The sequence below is a fragment of the Dasypus novemcinctus genome, chromosome 17, assembly GCF_030445035.2.
Source record: "Dasypus novemcinctus isolate mDasNov1 chromosome 17, mDasNov1.1.hap2, whole genome shotgun sequence".
NCBI classification, from domain to species: Eukaryota; Metazoa; Chordata; class Mammalia; order Cingulata; family Dasypodidae; genus Dasypus; species Dasypus novemcinctus.
In genome coordinates this window covers 8595102-8614188 of record NC_080689.1, presented here as the reverse complement: position 1 = coordinate 8614188, position 19087 = coordinate 8595102, and the positions used below count along the sequence as shown (strand labels likewise).

Below are 19087 nucleotides of genomic sequence, written 5' to 3'. Positions count from 1 at the left end.
GTTTTGAGTAGCAGTGATCTAAGGAAATATTAAAGTGTTAGGAGGAGTATATTTATTGTGAGACTGTCCATTTAGAGATTTTATATTTGGTTAAAAAATGGTTATAGGAGTCTAGAAGCATGTGTTACAAGGGGAATTAGACCATTTCCACTACAAGAGCCGGCCTGAGCTCCCGGGCATGGGACGCTTTCTGTGGGAGTCTAGCAGCAGTCAGCTGCTCACCTCCTCGGCACTGCCCGTCTCCACCTGGCCCCCTCCACCATAACCCCCTCTAAAGTGTTCGCAAACCAGGTCATGGACAAGCTAGCCCTCAATGCCCAATTGTCCTTCGGGACCTCAGAGTCACAGCATTGCTATGTTCAGAATTCTCATGTGACACATATTTAATTTCAATCTAGCAGCAATCGTTTTCAAAACTTCTTCTTACCTGAATAACATACATTCACTGTAGCAAATAAGAACAAAACAAAATTTATTTAATACTACCACCTCTGTTAACCTCTTGGTATAAATCCTTACAGAATTTTTTCCTAGTTGTAGCTTTTCTGAATGCAGAAGGGAACTGATGGATTTATATTTCTGCTTGCAAAAGTTTTTAGGACAATTGATGACAGAGATGTGCTTAGGACAATTGATCACAGAGATGAACACTTACTACTTTCAATACAGGCCACCTTTGAAGTATATGTTTCCAAACATGAGTAGAAATATAGCCATAAAAAGCAAGGATGTTTTGAAAGTAATGTATGATAAGTAGACAATTTTTAAGGGCTTGAATACTAGCTACCATGATATGTGGACTTTATTGAGCAAGGCTAACTGTAGACTGAAAAATGATCTTTCCACAAAATTATTCAAATCAGAGTTTCCATCTCTTAAAGCTACAAATGCCACCTCTGTTAATATTCAGTTGCCACCTAGGTGATCTAAACATTATTATCAGGGCATTTCAACTCAGCTGTTTAAATATCCTTCAAATGGAATTTATTCTGATTTGGACACACCTTTGCCCCACCCCCAATCTGAACACATTATTTATAGTTGGTATATTCTTTTGCTAAGCAGAAACACAGCTAAGCAGTTCTATTTCTGTGTTTATAATAAAACAACCAGATTTTTAAAAGAACACACAAATGCATCAACTTAAACTTAATACAACAGCAGACCTAACCTGACACTCTCCCAGGTTTATAATTGACCACTTTGGGAAGGACCAGATTTAATCAAGGCCCATTCAGGCTGCTGGCCAGAATGAATAATACAGGAATTCCAAAGCCATCATCTTTCTTACTGATCCACACTAAGAAACTGTAGCTATAAAACTGCAGAGAGGAATGATTAACTCATGCAACATGAAACCTGGAGTTTTCCACCTAGCCTTTTATGAGCAGACTCATCCCTGATATGCTCAGATCAGTAGCACAGATACAGTTCTTAGAAAAATCTGATACGTAGGTGTAGGTGAAGATCTAAAAACTAAGACTCTTGTTGCTAGAGCATTCATTCATCATCCATAAAGGAAATCTCTGTCATTTTAAAGAGAAGGTCTGTGATCATTTCATAGTGACTAAATCAAACTAGGAGAACCTGAATCCAAATTAATTTGAATAAAAGGCTCACATTTCTCTTAACTGTCTTTTTCTGTGTGTATTTTGTGTTTCCGTTGGGTTTTTTTGGCCAGATGATACAAATGGAAAAAAAAAAAAGCTTCAATTCCAGACATACTAGTACCAATATGAAATTTAGTAGATGTTACATGCATACCATATTATGTATTTTGAAAGGATCAAATAGTATGCCCCCCCCAACTTGTTTAGAGGAATCCACCTTCTTTATTAGACAATGGAATCTGTGGGAAATGTAATTTGTACATGTAAATGTAATTTGAAGATGAGTGCAGGACATATGCACTGAGGAAATAATATGCCCTCAGTGCAGGACATATGCACTGAGGAAATAATGGTGCTTAACAATTGCTACCTGTGTGGAATTTGCTTTGTGCCTTTTTTGAGAGGTCACCAAGATGACCAATATTTAGAATGAGTGAAAAGCTGCACTGCTCCCTACAACACACAAAGTTTCGATACGGAAATGAAAATGACATCGGTGAATCTGAATTCTGGAGTCTTCCATGTAAGAAAGCATAAATTTAAACCTGGAGCTGTCAATCTATAATTGATGAAAAAATTCTTAAACCATAATGAAGTTATTGTTACACTATTTTCTGAATGACATGTTAAAATTACTGGGAGTTTTAAAATATAATATTTTAAAGTTGTATATTTAGGGTTTGTTGTGCATGCATATTGATAAATATTTGCAGATCTCTTTAATATTAATCAAAATGTTTGGGCTTTTAAAGCTTCAGCCCTTTCAATTGTTTTTTCTAAGAATTCTCTGCTGTTTCTAAGAATTTACCACTCTTTGGCAAGACTCAAAGCCTCATATTTGTAACAGTAATCAAAATATGTATCTGACTATCTCAAAGAGTTGTTTTGAGGGTCAAATAAGATAATTTTGTAAAAGCGAAGAAATTTATAGAATCAACATCATCCTTACTGTGCTCTCTCTAGAGTCTGTGGTACCATTTTCATGGCAGTCCCAAGGTTTTGGGAATCTAAACTTCTTGTAAAACAATTGCTTAAACTTCTGAAGAAAAAAATATATGTGCATTTCGTTATCATCTCATAGAGAATAATAAAAAGCGAGCTGTGTACACACTTCTTTTTCCTATTATTGTATGAAGGTTTGTTTTTTTAAAAATTAGCTGCTTTGATCTCAGGAGAGGAATTCCTTTTTGCTAGATGTCCTACAGATTTCTGATGAGATCAAATAAGTACAATTTAAATACTAAGCTTTTATTAAACATCAGATTAAAAAAAAACAAAAAACCCTCTCCCACTCCAGTTAATGAACTGGTTTGGGCTATAGGAGGGGAAAAACTCCCTTATCTATAAGGCTATCTTAACTCATCTCGAATCAACATCTGAAAAATAATTGACTCAGAGAAGGGCCCCTTCCAAATAACTGGTTTAAAAATTGCCTTGAGGTCAGAAATCAAGGCAATTGTTTATGACCTATGCAATGTAATACAGAGATTCAAAACATGTTTTACCTCATGATAGACTGGTTCTCATGTGAGATAAACATTCCTACATACCTAAACCAAGTGTTCACAAAGCTAGTAAGCAAACCACAATGAGGAAGTCGCCACGGCTCCCCGCTCCCCGAGTGGGCCTCCTGCACCGCAGCCAGTTAACACCAAGGCACCTGTCAGTGCTGGCGCCACATGCAGTTTACCTCCGGCATGCTTGCTAGCTCCCTGTTCTTTAGGATGGTGTGTTTGTGTGACTGGTTTTGGTTTTTTAACTAATGTCTGTGACCTTGCTACGGCATGATCTCCATTCATGCAGGGATCTGCCTTCTTTCACAGTGCTTGGTGCATAATAGGTGTCCATAACCAGGCTCAGTCTAGGGTGCTGCGAGCGAGGTGCTCACCTCAGATAGAGAATGGAAGGGTGCCAAAAATCTCAGTAATCAAGAGAAGAAATAGTTTAATGGACTATTTTAGAAAGTACAGATGAACGCCAAGGTCCAGGATGGTTAAAATATCAGATTTAAATAAAGACAGAATCAGGATTACGATCTTCCTTTGGCCTCAGGCTCCAAGATGGCTCAGCAATAAATATTTGTGAGCACATTCCCATTGTAGTGTGGGAAGTGCCCTTAAAACAATGTTATTGGCAGCACCAAAATAAACAACAAAAACAATGTTCCGGAGAAATAAGGCAGAAAGCTTTCTATTTATATGGCGATCCCCTCGGGGAAGCTAGTGTAGATTTGCCCAGGACTTGTAAGAAAGGCAAAGGTGTTTCTGATTCATTAGCAGATAAGAGATGAAGGTGTTTTTGAGAAATCACACTCCAGGTATTGTGAAGATTTCAAAGCGAAGTATACTTAGCTCTTCTCTCAACTTGCTTTTTAAATGTGAGGACATAATTAAAGCTCATGATTAAGTGTCTTTACCTGCTGAAGATGACAAGATGGAGAGGACTGATGTTCCTTAGCCTAAAACTATGTTGTGATAGACTTTTCAGTTCATAAACCATTCCTTGGAAGAAAGCTGGATATCCCTGGGAGAGGTGGTTGTGACACTGAAGGGGCTCTTGCTAAATGTCAGACCATAAAGCCTGAGAGAGTTAAGGCAGCCTTAAAAAATGTCTGGCCACCTCTTGAGGCAATTAATTTCAAATGCCTCTAGAAAAGCACATTTCAAAGGGGAAACATCTTACGATGATGGACTTTTACATGGGCATGACTCCCTGCCCACAAGGGCTCCACCTCCATCCCAGCTCCCCAGGGCCCCCCAACCCCCAGGAAGTCCGCAAAATCACTGCCCTTATTCCAAGCTAGTTCCATGTAGACTCAAGGCAAGTTCCACAATCTTTCATCGACCTTCGCCAAACATACGGTTTCCTCTTTAAAGAGCTCACCCAGTACCTACCATACCCCTTGCTACCATCCCTCATCCCCAAAGCCAGCTTAGCACCACAGGATGCTTACCTGATCTCACCTCATCGAAGAGAGGAAAAGAAATGACTTAGGGAAGAAATGCCAAAACAGGAACCACAGAATCTAATCACCAAGGGTTAAAGGGTAGAGATTTCTAACCAGGAGGAAAACGAGTAAGTCTTGTAAAATGGTTGTCATTCTAGAAATTCACCTGCCCTGCCCTTCTCCAGAAAAAAAAATGGAGTGGAAATACCCTAAGCATGTAACTTTTGCTGAAAGTTTTCAGAAACCAGGTGAACCATGGTGGGCATGGACCAACTCACACAGCTCCAAGACTTTAGATCTTCATGATTCCCACCACATAGTTCTGTCTCTTCACTCCCTGTGTTACCTTCGAGTGGAACAATGAGTCAGCCCCTCTTGGAATTCTGACATTGGACGTCGAGACCAAGGAGCAGGTGTCACTTACTGCTGGGAGATGGAGAAAGCTGTGGAAGTCAGCATGCCCGTCTCTACCATCTCAATAGCTTGTTTCATCTCCAGCTTCTTATACAAAGAAACAATGCTTGATTTTGGCAGGTTCTTTCGGATTAAGATTTTCCGCAAATATCTATGATCAAACTTCTTAAACCTAAAAAAAACAAAAATGACCGTTTTGGAAAACTTTAATATCTACAGGTGTTCTGAAGTACGTGTTTTTCCTTAAAAGAAATGACTACGTACTTTGTTCTGCAAAACACTGGGGAAGTGTCTAGAATCCATAGCCTCTGAACACATTTTTAAAAATTTAGAGTTTATACTTTTTTTTTTTTCAAATAAAGGAAAAGTGGCCTACTGGCCTGAATACATTGAAAATCGTCTAAACAAAAGGAAGGGGAAAGCTACAATCAGGACCAAAAGTGGGCATAAATAAGGGGGGAGGGGTAGGCGCAGTCCAACTCAGCTCCAATTGTAAGAAAAGAAATGGGGGTGGTGGAGGCTTTTGAGCAGAGCTCCTTCCTAACAGCCTCTAACAGCCGCAGGCAGCTGCACTTCAGCTTCTCTGGCCTATTCAACCTGTACCCAATACATCTCGATGGCCCGGTAGTTAACAGTAGTTTTGCCCCATTATGCTGCAGATCACTGAACCCCGCCAATTAAGGAGGGAGAAACCCTCCACCTGTCCTGGCAGTAGAAATGAGGAGACACCAAATGGGCTAGTCGCGACGGGTGCTGACACCTGCAGCGGTGCCCCGGGCCAGCCCCTTAGAGTCGGAGCTGCTCGTTCGCACGTGCCACCTGCAGAGGTTGCCGTTTATCTGTAGTTAGGGTTTCAACACTTTCAGACATTTTACATTCAAAGAGCAGTTTGTCTGCCTGCGTTGTTTTCGGGGGGGGGGGGGGGGGGGGGGATCATAACTTCCGGGACTGCTGGCTTAGCGTCTCCTGACTGGTTTCCTGGTCCAGGCTGCGGGTGGCACCGTGGTCAAGTCCCCTCCGGGTTTAAGAGCCGGGGATGCCCTGAGCTTGGCGATTTGTGTTTGCCTCATCTGTGCCCGCTCCTGCTCCGACTTGGTCACCTTCTAGTTTTCCGGCCTCCTTCAGAAGATGCCGTCGTTCCTTCCACTCCTCAGCTCCCTGTGCCAGGCCTCCAGACTTGACGGCCTCTCTGACGCTCTTCTCCTGAGCGTCGCTTGCGTTGCTAACAGTCAAACCAGGGCCCCCTAGTCCTTGCCCACTTGCTGCTTCACATCACCTGGTGCCTCTCACGCCCGCGTCCCTCCCTGCCTCCCTGCCCACTTCCTCTCAGCCTCATTCTGCCTTTCTTCTTCCCCACCTGCCCCAGAGGAGCTAGGGGAGCTTCTCAGGGTCCTGTCCTCAGGCAGCTGCCACCCGTGCCCAGGGCTGCTGCTGCGGCTACTCTCAGAAGCTCCTCCTCCTGAACTTCAGACTAAATCTCCAAGAGGTGGCTGCGTATACGCAGGGGACGCCCGATGTGGACTCTGGTACTTACTCTCTAGCACGTTCTTCTGTGGTCTGTACTTAGCCCTAGCATTGCTATCCACCTCGGCGCCCTAGTGGATACCTTCCAGGTGAGGCACCTTATTTTCCCTTTCCTCATCCCCTTCCCCCCACGTCCGTGCCCATCACTATGCCTACCTCAGAAACACTTCTGCTGCTCCCTATCCTCACTGCTCCGAAAGCCCTGTGGTTCACTGAAAAGAGGAGAGGTGTTAAAGCCAGACCTGAGTTCAGAGCAAGGTTCTGCTGTAAACTGGTAACTTGGCCTTCAGGTTGGCTTCTGCATCTTTAAAATGAAAACAGTGGCTATTACACAGGACTGTTTGGGAGATTTTGTAAGGTATAATATATGAAATAGTTGGCATGGTGCCTAGACCTTATTTTGTGCTTAAAAATGATACTTTCCTTTTTTTTTTTAAATTTTTCAATTCGCCCATCTATTGCAAAATCCTCCATTCAGCTCTCCACCCCACCAATACCTCTAATTCATCCTACGTATTTCCGTTGTGGTTTGCCTTCCAAAAGCCAAGTATGATCATGTTACTCCCCTATTTCAAAACCTTTTGATAGATGTTTTCAAGGTCAGTAGAATTTTAAAGTTTACCTAGTTCTATAGGACTCCTTGGCATTACATCATGAACACTTATCTATTTCCAAGCTCTCATCTCACCACATCACCCTTTCTTCCTGTCTCCAAACCACGGGATGCTCTTTCTTGCTCTGTGCCTTTAAATACGCTGCTACTGCCACCTGCAGTGCTTTTCACTTTTCTTTGCCTGATGAACTCCTCGCTTTCAAAATTCAACCTCATTTCTGCATTATTCTAGTTTTATGCATTCACCTCTGTAACAGCACTAGCCATATGACTCGTCAGCACTTGTTCAGGCTCTTAGTTTTTCCCTCTGCTAGGCACGATATCGCCTTATTGCTCATCACACCCGCCTTGACGCCTATCAAAGCATCCAATACCTAGTGCTAGCTAAACGAAAGAATATTGAATGATTTTTCATTGGCAAGCTATAGGATTTAGACTTAAAAATCCATGGCCCCAATTCCAGATCATATAATTTTTATGCCACTGTAACATTATAAGGACTGCTAAAACTATCTCTTTTTTTCATCTCATAAAAAGAGCCCACCCAAAACCTCTGTTTCTCTTTTAGGTGTCACCATCCCACAACTACTCCTTTTAAGGCTGATCTCTCCTGGTATCACCAACATCTATATATATGAGGCCTGAAAGGAAAGCTCTAGAGAGAAAACTTCCTCCGTTTGGTTAACTCAGACTGCTCCTAACTCCTCCATCGTCCAACAGCTTTGCAGAGTCCCAAACTCTCTTCATCCTCATCCTCAGTGGGACTCTTCCTCAGAGCCACATAGTTCATAAATACGACTGTAGACTGAATCCAGTAAAATAACCAGTTCTGAAATGTGGAATAAGGTAGGGAGAGAGATTTTGATGCTTTGATGGAGTTATGTGGGAAGGACCCTTAAATGTCTTTCATTGCAGCCTCCTCCACAGTGGAGAAATTCCTTTCCCAGAAGTCCTGATGGGTCTTCAAATTCCCTTTGCAGCCTCATGAAGCCATTCATTCCGTAATAGAGCTGCTATTATCACTGAGAACGCTTGTTCTGAACTTAAGTCTGACTTTTCTAACTTCCATCCGTCAGTGGTTCTTGTTCCTCTCTCTGAAGCAATCTAGGGCAAGGCGGTTGCTTCCTCACCTGACACCTTCCGTTTTCCAGGCTAGGTATTCCCAGCACTTCCCGCTGCTTCCTGTACGACACGGCTGCTGGGCTCTTTTTCTACCTGGATTCTTTCTAGTTGTATGCCCAGGTTCCCGTGTAACATTTGAGGGGGCCCCATACCACAGATATTCTTCCCCAGGTCATGGAACCCTCTGCTTGCTTACTTGTCTCTCACTTGGTAGTGGCTCCATTGCCCACACACATCCTCGATTCCAGCCTTCAAGTGATCCATCAGCTGCCAAAACAAACACAAGAAAATGATTGCTGGGGAAATGCTAAATCTGAAAGACAAAGAAGGCGAGTTAATGCATTTTGAAAAAAAAAGAGGTTTTAATTTCCTGAAGTTTATCCTCTTTCCTATCATTCTGTTCATGTAACTGAAAATACGTAATGCCTTCCATAAAAATTCAACTTAGTTTCATGATTCAAAGCTTGTGTAGATAAGTTTATCAATACTGCACATAATCTGCGACAAAAACCACGTATATTTTACTTGCTTTGAAAAATACTTTACTAGAATAATCTAAGAAATTTCTTATTAGTGAAATCATATTAATGCAAAGTCTAATAACTATTACTTTTAATTTGACTGCAAAAAAGAAAACATGCCAGTATCCAAGTTATGTTGTCTTAACATATAATTATCTAGATATCCTATTATAGTAATAACATACAATGACAAAATTTATCTAAATGTCCCACTTTTAAAATTTGATCATTTGGTGGCAGTATATATATTTAACCATTCAAGTCAATTACACTGTTTATTTTATCCAAAATTGTCTATAGGAATTTTGGGAAAAATGCAATCTGTTCAAAGTAATTATGAGATAATCTCTCCAAATAATTTATATTTGTAATCATTAAAGTCTCTATTGGCTTCTGAGTATTTTGTGAAATAAAATAAAAGACTAAATTAATTATTAAATACTTAATTGACATGTTGTCCTCTACCTATCATTAATTAATATTTTGTTCATTAAAAGAAAAATAAATGAGAAGGGAGTAATCAAATTCTGTTTTCTTAGGTCTATTATCTAATTTGTCAGAATAATGAATGTGAGACTATAAAGACAAAGACAGAAATACAGCATCAGGTTCAGGCATTACACTTTTAAAAACACTCATTATCCTCTTCTATTGGATATTTTCAAATAATACTAAGTTTCATGAATTTCAAAAATTTTGGTTTGGGTTTCCTAGAATTTAAGATACTTTATTTCCTCAGGTGATCTTGGCCATCAAATACAGGGCTGATTTTAGAAGCCTCATTTGTTCCTACAGCATTAAAATCATTAGCTCTCAGGGAAGGAAGAAATCTAAAAATTATCTAGTCCAATTATCCTTTCAAAACTTGAATATCCTGTATAGCAATTCTACCATGTTCAACCCAACCACTGCTAGAACACTTCCATATCACCTTTGCCATGAATGCAATGATTATTAGAACCATAATTATTTATTGAGCTGGATATCTCTCTCCCTATAACTTCCATATATTAGTTATTATTATTATTATTCTTTGGAGTCCTACAGAACGGCATCCCTTCAAATATTGCATTGATTTTAAATCAACAAGTAGAAACCATTTTCCAATTTATTTTCATTTTTTCCAGAGTGGGATGTTTTCACCAAATATTGCCAGTAGACCAATTTGCAGAAGCAATAATAGACCTTGTCCTTTCCCTATTAACAGACTCTTGAGGGTTCAAGTTGGTGAGGCTACAGTCCCCAGTTATTCAGACAAACACTAATCCAGGTGTTGCTGGGAAGGCATCTGGCTTAAAGTCTATAATCAGTTGTCTTTAAGAATGGGAGACTATCCTAGTTAATCTGTGTGGGCCTGATCCAATCAGTTTAAAGGCCTTAAATTCAGGGCTGAGTTTTCCCTGAAGAGGAAATTCTGCCTGGAGAAAGCAGCTGCAGCTTCTGCTGAGAGCTCCCACCTGCCTTTTGTGATGGCCTGCCCTACAGATTTTGGACTTGTTTGACCAGCCCTCACAGTATAAGTCAATTTCTTGCAATAAATCTCTTAGTATGTATCTCTTGCTGATTCTGCTTTGCTGGCCTAACCCTGACTGAAACACTATCAGCTTGGACAGAAAGAGAAAAAGAATGCAATGAAAGGAAGATTTTGGACCCCAAAATTCTGCAGGAAAGAAACAGGATGATAAAACCATTCATCTCCAAACACGTGCTACCTCTCATCAAAACAGAAGAATGACTCGAAGAGCAGAGTCAAAACCCAGAGGACAGAGCAAAGAATCACAGATGATGTATCCAAACCCTTAAAACAAATCAGACTTTGCCCAGCTGGATTTCAAAATTGCTTTGGACCAATGATTCCTTTTTTCTTTCCATTTCTTGCCCTTTTGGAAAGGGAATGTTTAAAACTGTTATCTCATTTATGAGTGTCCGACCATTGATTTGGGGAGCAGGTAACTTGTTTCTTGAGTTTCACAGATTCATAGATTTAGAAGAATTGTACCCAAGAATGGATTACACTCAGTCTCACCTGTACCTGACTGAGATGACTCAGATGATGAGGTTGGGATTTTTGAGCTGATAAAATTTGGATGATATTTTGGACTTTGAGTTGGTGCTATAATGCACTGAGACTTATGGGGATGTTGGCATAGAGTGAATGTATTTTGCATGTGAGACTGACCAGATTCTTGGAGGGCCAGAGGGCAGACAGTGGTAGGCAAACTATGGTCTTCCAAAAAAGTCTATGTCCTAATTCCCAAAACCTGTAAATATGTTAGTTTCTATGGCAAAGGAAAATTAAGGTAGCAGATGAAATTACAGTTGCTAATTATTGGACCTTAAGATGGGGAGATTATCCTGAATTAGCCACACCATCCTAATGTAATCAATCATAAGTGTTCTTAAACGTTGAAGTGGGAGGCAGAAGAGTTGGTTTCAGAGTGATGCAGATTGAAAAAGAGTTGACTGGCCATTACTGGCTTTGAAGATGAAAGGGGATCAGAATGCTGGCAGCCTCTAGAAGCTGGAAAGGCAAAGAAACAGATTTTACCTAGAGCCTCCAGAAAGAAGCGCAGCCCAGCCAAGACCTTGATTTTAGCTCAGTGAAACCCATTTCAAACTTCTGACCTCCAGAGCTGTAAAATAACAAATTTGTGTTCTTTCAAGCCTCTAACTTTGTGGCTGATTTTGCACAGCAGCAGTAAGAAACAAGTATAGTCAATCTTGACAGAACCTGGGCAGGAAAGTGCAGTGACATGCTATGTACATCCCCCCAATGCTTTCAATTACTCCCATAGTGACAAACGGGAAACAATGTGTTAATTTATTAATTCGGACAAAGAGATAACTTACACGGATATGCAACTCTTCATTGATGGATTCTTTTTTATTCGTCTTTTTAACATCCAGGTACCTGACCAGAGGGCCAATTGTAATTCCCTAGATCATAAATACAAGGGAAAATGTTTTGTAGTGACAATTGTCACTGTCAGCAAAACTATTAGGACCTTCAATATTATGTGTTTGTTTTGTAATATCTTCTACTAGATAAATGTTCTAGTGTTAGCCACTTTATTTCATAAGCAGTTATTCTAAGTTATGAACAAAAACATATTATTGTCTGCATTTTGAAACTAGAATTTGATTTCATTCCTTAAAATAACTTCTCTTTAGTTTGCTGAGAGCTAACTACAGATAAAACAAAAGCTCGAGCTCTTTAGTACTAACTTGAGTCTCATTTTCAGGGACGTGCAACAGATCAGTTATTCACTTGTTACCTAGGGATATTTTGATTAATGAGAGGTTAAAGGCTGATCAAAAACATGATCTAGAAATATCTGGGGATTTAGTGCACAGGATTGAAAATTAGATAAATTGCCTGTTTTGTATTATACTAATTTTTACATAATGCTGAACAAGTCTACTTAGTTGAAGTATGAAAGAAATCTACTAACCTGAATAAATACAGTAAAATAGATAACTACCAGAGTAGCCGTAACAAACATGTTCTTCCTGGGAAAAAGAGACAGAGGAAGCAAAAATGCAAGTGAAAAACTTCCAGCTCCTCGAACACCACTGTAGAAAATTATGCACTGGTCCTTGATGGAGAAGGGGAAAGTCCGAAACTGGTTACTGACATAGAAGAGAGCAAACACACCTGGAAAGAGGAAATATTAATGTTACAACAAAAGTCATAAATGAGGAAATATAGAGTGCCAGTGAAAGAAAGTAGTGTGCACATGCCCGCCAAACAATGTGGTCCAATTCCTTTACACATCTGGTGATGGTCATTCCCAAACAGAACATCCTACTTTTCCCCTTTCAACTAACTGTGAGACAGTAACTCTTCAAGTCTGAGGTCTTCATTCTCACTTTCCTAATATGTGTTGTGTACTTAAAATAATAAATTCTTGATACTTTTTGATGTAAGAAATGGCAGCCATTTTCTAATCTGTAGTCATGATTTTTGCTCTGCCTTTTAAAACCAGTTGAAGCAAAGGTATAAAAACAATTGTATAATTTCCTGTTCTTATTGGGTATCCAAAAGAAGCCTCTAATTTTAAATATGAGAGGAGCCCTCTCCATGACTCTGATCTTGGAAGAGTGAGCACTTCTTTAAGGTTGATTCGGTTCTTCTCGTGGTTCCGTGCAAACAAAAAAGGAAGGTAGCACTCTGGCCAGTGAGCTCCATGAGCGCAGGGTGGAGGGCGGGAGAGCTTGCTCCACATGTAGAAGTGTTTCTCACCATGCTGACCATCCAGCGCCAAGTGGCCCAGCTGACGTGGCTACCACTAACATGTAGTTCTTGGTTAGAAAGAAAGGTCCCTTCACTAACATTTTGACTAATTACAGAAAAGGTTTCATTTTGGTATAAGAAAGTCCTTAGTATCCTCATCTGACTTCTAATCACTTGGACTTCACAGCCAGCATCCTTTGATAACAACCACGGTGACAGTGAAAAAGACAATGAGTTTTAAATGATTTCTTTTGTTTTGTTTGTCCTGGCTCCTCCATACACCAGTTAGGTGACCTTGGCAAGGTCTCCTTGTCCTCAATTTCCTCATCTGCTAAATGGAGGTAAGAATAGTATTTACCTGCAAAGATGGATGTAAGGATTGAATAAATTTAATATCCATGAGGAACATAAAACAAGACCTTACATCCTGCAAGCCTTCATAATTATGAGATATTATTAGCTATGAAGCATCAGGGTGGACAGAGATCACCCATCCTGGGACTCAGAGAACTGGATGCTGACACCTGACTGTGTCGATCCGGAGATATGGGCCAAGTCTGTCACTCTCTGGGAACTAAAATGAAGGGTCAGCAATGTTGGGGTAGCCGTAATATTAATCATCTCCTGGATGGTTTCTATTCTGCCTGGACTTAAGCTATGTTGTATTTCTTCTCTTGACCTTTTCTCTACTTCCCTGTAAATTCCTAGTATATTAAGACTGCAAGGGATTTAAGAAATTTGTCTTGTCCAAGGTCAAATAGCTAGTCAGGAATAGAGCCAGGACTTGGATTGAGATTATGAACTCTTATTACAGTTTATTTCTTTCTCTCCTGAGGACCCAATCGGCATATATATTCAGAGTTACTTTCATGAATATTTTAATACTTTTTGCCTTCTTATAAGTCTTTCCTGGATCCTAAATATAAAGACCTATCCTGAATTAATTTAGAATTGATGCATTCCAGGTAAGTTCTTAGTCATTTCCTCTAGTTTCTCATTGAGTAATTGGCTTGATGATTCCAAAAGCACTATATCTAAAGCTTCAAATATTGGCCAAAGTCTTTTAAAAATATAATTACTTCTAATCAAAAGGCAACACACGTTATAGTTCAGCATTTAATGTTCCTTTCATTTAAAAATTAGGTTTATTTTACAGGGTGGTTCCAGTTGCTTTATAGAGTTTCCTTTTAGGTACTACTCTAAAGCTAAGGATTTTTTAAAATGAAGATTCACTTCTTGGCTCTTTGTTTCCTACAAACTCAACCCTCAAATAAAATTACCTATATTATTTAGGGGAATGTTCTCTAATAGTATTGGCATGACATAAAATATGATTTGTGAGATCTTGCTTTTTCTGTAACAAAGTGTAAATACCCACAGTTGATAATCTCTATCTGATTTAAGGTGCGAAACGGTACAAACTGGCAAAGAAGTGAAAGGGATAAATTTACTGAGTTATATTTAAATGTGTTGATGTGAAAGTGCTCTCTTCAATTAAAAAAATATATATATTCGTTTGCTCCAGCCAAGTCAGTGCAGAACCTTATCAAGGACTAATTACTTTGAACTGATTGATGGAGCAAACAGAAAACCTTCTTGGCCAATACCAGGTGCCTATACTCCCCTAACCAGTAAAACCAGTTAGCAGCAATGGGCTACTTGTTCATTTTACACTGAAGGAATGAAAACGAGAAACCTAAAGAGTGGCAGGACAGGAGCCTCTTCAGGCCCGGCCGGTCTCTTACTGATGGCTCTCCAGATGAGACAGAAGGCCAGGGTGAAGCAGACGAAGGCCCAGTTCCACTCGTGGTTCTTGCCCACCGTGGACACGCCCATGAAGATGAAGATCAGGGTCTCGCTGACACTGCTCAGCATCTTCATGAAATACTTGATGGTCGTGTAGGATGTCTGGGACACGTTCTCTTCTACATACTTTTTCATGGTCACTGCACAAGCCGTGATTCTGCAAAAGGGGCAGAGGCTCAGGGAGAATTGACCCGGTTTTGCCACTCCACTTAACTTTCTCCTTACTGGCAATGAAAAAGATACACAGATTCTGGTTTTGTTTTGTTTTGTTTTGTTTTCCAGAAAGAACATCTCATCTGTTCCCCTTCTCTAGCTGCAGATTTTTCAGAGATTTTCTTTCTTTCTCTTCTTTCTCCCCAAGAGTAAAGTGAAGTGGAGTAGGGGACACAATTCAGGCGGGCAAACCAGAAGCACGACACTTTATCTTCCCCTCCCCTGCCAAGAGCTTCTTAGTCCCACCTCTGCTCTCTACTTTGCTCTGTCTTAAACCAAAATAAATCTGTTTCAGTTGCCTAGAAAGAATAACTTAGCCAGGACTCCCATCTCCTCCAATGGAACAATATTTCTTACAATAATATTATGGGAGATTTTTCATTTAAAATATATCTTTTCTGGAGCCACTAAGCAAGTATGGTGGAAAAAGAAAGACCTATGTCTTGTCTTAGAGTTTTGATCATTTCTGTGTTGAGAAGATGATGATTGCCTAGAGTTTACATAATTAAATTTAATGAAATCTTCTATAAAATAAAAGTTAATATTTCTACCTGAGTAGCTGGACATGAGGACATCATTGAAAAAATGGTGTGAGCAGATATAATAAGCCAAGTGGAGAAACATCATTCCAAGAGCTATGTGAGGATAAGCATCTAAAACTATTTTCATTAGGAAAATGAAATCTAGATCTCCAGTCTTACCCCATCAGCCTGGTTTCACTCTACACTGAGGAGAAACAGTGCTGTGATGTGCTTTGAGGGAAGTAGCTGAATGATGGTCCCTCATGGCATGCTTCCCCTCAAATTAAAATAATTGATTTTTCAGGGGAAAAAAAATACTGAGCTGAGATTTTAACCTTGAACTTCTCCCAGCTCTACTCTGCATCAGCTACTCTGAGCATTCTAATTGACCGTGTAATTACTATGTTCTCCTTCAGCAAATGAAGAGAGGAGAGCACACACAAATGTTGGAGAGAACACTTGTTTGGCAAAGGACCAGAATCAGATTTTACAAAAGTGTTTAAATCCTGAATCCTGCAACACCTTTGAGATTAACTTCAAAAGTCCTGCCTTTCCCAGATGCATGGTCCACATCATTAGCTTCTGAATTTCCTCTTACTCCCATGAGAGCTGCTCCTTGGTTTGTACTCACGCCAGGATGCCGGAGAGATACAAGGTTTCAGCGGCTAGGTAAGACAAATAGCTGAACATGAAGACGATGAGTGGTTCAATTGCAGAGATATTCTGAGTGAAACGTGTGATAAAGGCAGAAATAAATCCAAAAATAATGCCAAAAAACACACCCCCAGCCCCCACAATGATGAATCGGGCACATCCAGCCAAAATGTCCACAGTTTCTATGTCTTCAAATTTATGCATCTTTGTGAAGGCAATTAGTATATTGTATAAGACCTAGACAAAAGGAAGAAGGTGAAGAAGGAGAAGAGAAAGAAAGAAGAGAAAAAAGAAATATGAATTAGAAATTAAAAATATATTTTATCCACAGATACCTAAATTTGTGCCTAATTAAATAATATACAATAAATTACACAGTCATAAATATTTACATGGCTACCTAAGGTTTAAATTTTTGTGAATAATTTAACATTATTCCATTTCTCTGTCTAAGAAGTATGATATCCACAGCTTTCAACCACTGTATGCTTACTACATGCCAGTCTCTTTGCTAAACTCTTGGTCTGTTAGAATTGTATTGCCTCTCAGCTCCAAATGCACCCTTCAATATAGACACTATAATAAACAGTGGTATTTCTCCATTTAAGCCTTTCTCCTTTAAGGTGAGCAACTTGCAAAACTCTCTGGATAGAGGGCGCTGAAGGAACACTGCAGAAGGAAAGGACTTGTAGCAATTTCCAGCGAGGCCTAGCAGGTGAGAGGGGAAGGCAGGCCATCAGCTTTGTGGGTGTGTGAGGACATCCTATGGAACCTGCCTGAGGTCCCAAAGGGGCTCTCTCTGCACCCCCGCAGCCTCGGCCTGGAGATCATCTTTCCACAGACCTCTCCACATGGATATAAAGCCCCAGCGTGGCTGCGTGTACCCTTACGTGGCCTGGGGTCCACCCAGGGTGGCTGTGCTCTCAGCAAGCCCCTGCTCCCACCAGGCAGCCCTCTAAGCTCTGAAGATCCTCTGCCCACTCTGGCACCCGACTCCCACCGCATACCCGTGCCACCGATTGCGGAGGCCTGCTCCCGCCTCCCTTCCGGAGGTGGCCTACTGTTTGCCCGGCAATTTCGGACCAGCTCCAGCCTGAGTAAAGGAGGGAACTTCTCTGCTGGCCAGTGACTGACCACACCTTGCCCTATGCACACTGACCCTACTTCCAGTTTTTCCTTCCTTGGGTACGCCCCCTCGCCTGTGGGTACTATAGACTGTTCCCTTACATCTACAGCTATTCTTTTATTATAGGAATATGTAGGACTTGGATATTGAAATTCCTCTGTTTAACCTCCTGTGTGGTTTCTCTTTCCTGACTGTACCCAGACTGCTACCCTATCCATGTACATCATCATCTCACTGAATCTCCCAAACAACCCTATTCTATGTGATACACACCCTTCATGGTCCTATTGTTTCTCTACTTATTTTATTTTTTTATTTTATTTTTTTACACTTTTAAAATGTTAATAGATTACACAGAACATTACATTAAAAAACATAAAAAACATAAGAGATTCCCATAACCCACTCCCCACCCCCCCACCCCCCCACCCCATCATTTTTGTAAATTGTATATTTTTTAAGATATATACATCACACAAAAAGTGTTACAATAAAAAATATAAACGGTTCCATATACCCCCCATGGCCCACTCCACTCCTCCCACACCAACAACCTTCCCCATCATTGTAGCACACTCATTGCACTCAGTGAACACATTTTGGAGCACTGCTGCACCACATGGATAATAGTTTACCCTGTAGTTAACACTCTCCCCCAGTACATTCGTGGGTTATGGCAGGATATATAAAGTCCAGCATCTGACCCTGCAATATCATTTAGGACAACTCCAAGTCCCAAAAATGCCCCACACCACATCTCTTCTTCCCTTTCCCTGCCTTCAGTAACTGCTGTGGCCACTTTCTCCACCTCAATGCTACAATTTCTTCCATTACTAATCACAATATTTTTATAGTAGAATATCAGTAAGTCCACTCTAATCCATATTTTATTCCTCCATTCTATGGACCCTGGGATGTTTAAAACTTACTTAGAAGTTACAGGGATCTGTTTAGCACTATTTCATGTTACTTAGCAGCACAGAACTTAGATCTAACATCTGAAAAGTGGCAGCAGACACACAGGTAAAGTAAGATCTTGGCAGAAAACGACCCCTGAGAACTTCAGTCCCTAAAGAGTCCTGCTAAACCACAGTTCACACCTTCATTTGTCTACACCAGGAAGATGGAAAACAGGAGAGGGCAGAAAGCTAAAACCCAAAGGAGGGGAGCAGTGGCCTCTCCAGAACAGATTGGAACTGTACCCCCTTGTCCCCTCAAGTCTCTGGTCTCTGGGGGGCACCCTCACCGCTGCCCCTCACTCTTGCCTTCTCTCTGGACATGAACCCACACCCTGCAGCCTGCCGAGGCCCGAGCCTCCTGCTCGTCTCTGATCTCTCAAGTCCCCATTTGGCCTTCCTCATTGAGGCACTCAGGGTCACCTCTGTTATTCAGTGTCACCTGACAGCTTTTGGAGTCTGACTTTGGCTTCACGCTCAAGGCTTACCAGAACTGCATGCTGCCAGTTGATACGTACAAGCCGACCTTTTGGCTGTTGTCTCCAGCCTGCAAGGAGCTATCACCCTTCCTTACCCAGCCCACTTTCCATTCTGGCCCCACCAGGTCTGCCCATGGCCGCTGCTGACTCCCCATGACAACAGATGGTTGTTTTCCCACAGAGAGGTTGGTGATAAATGATTGTCTGCAGGAGAGGTCTCTAGCTTGGTTTCCTGTTATGTTCATGATAATAAACAACCAAATTACAGTTAAGACAAAGCCCGCTTCATCTCATCTACCTCTCTTCTAAGTCCTTCACAATTGTTTTAGTGATGCTGTTCTTTCCTC

General features: G+C 40.8%; 1 protein-coding gene across 1 annotated transcript in view; it reads right to left on the bottom strand.

Annotated features, from left to right (window-relative positions):
* SLC9A4 (solute carrier family 9 member A4) overlaps nt 1–19087 on the bottom strand; it is a 44988-nt gene that overhangs the window by 11572 nt on the left and 14329 nt on the right. The window contains exons 3-8 of the mRNA XM_004460399.4: nt 16157–16416; nt 14731–14948; nt 12204–12406; nt 11602–11688; nt 8427–8497; nt 4982–5143 (exon numbers count right to left, since the gene is read on the bottom strand). Of these exons, the coding sequence (XP_004460456.2) occupies nt 4982–5143; nt 8427–8497; nt 11602–11688; nt 12204–12406; nt 14731–14948; nt 16157–16416 (1001 nt within the window). The remainder of the gene's footprint in view (nt 1–4981; nt 5144–8426; nt 8498–11601; nt 11689–12203; nt 12407–14730; nt 14949–16156; nt 16417–19087) is intronic.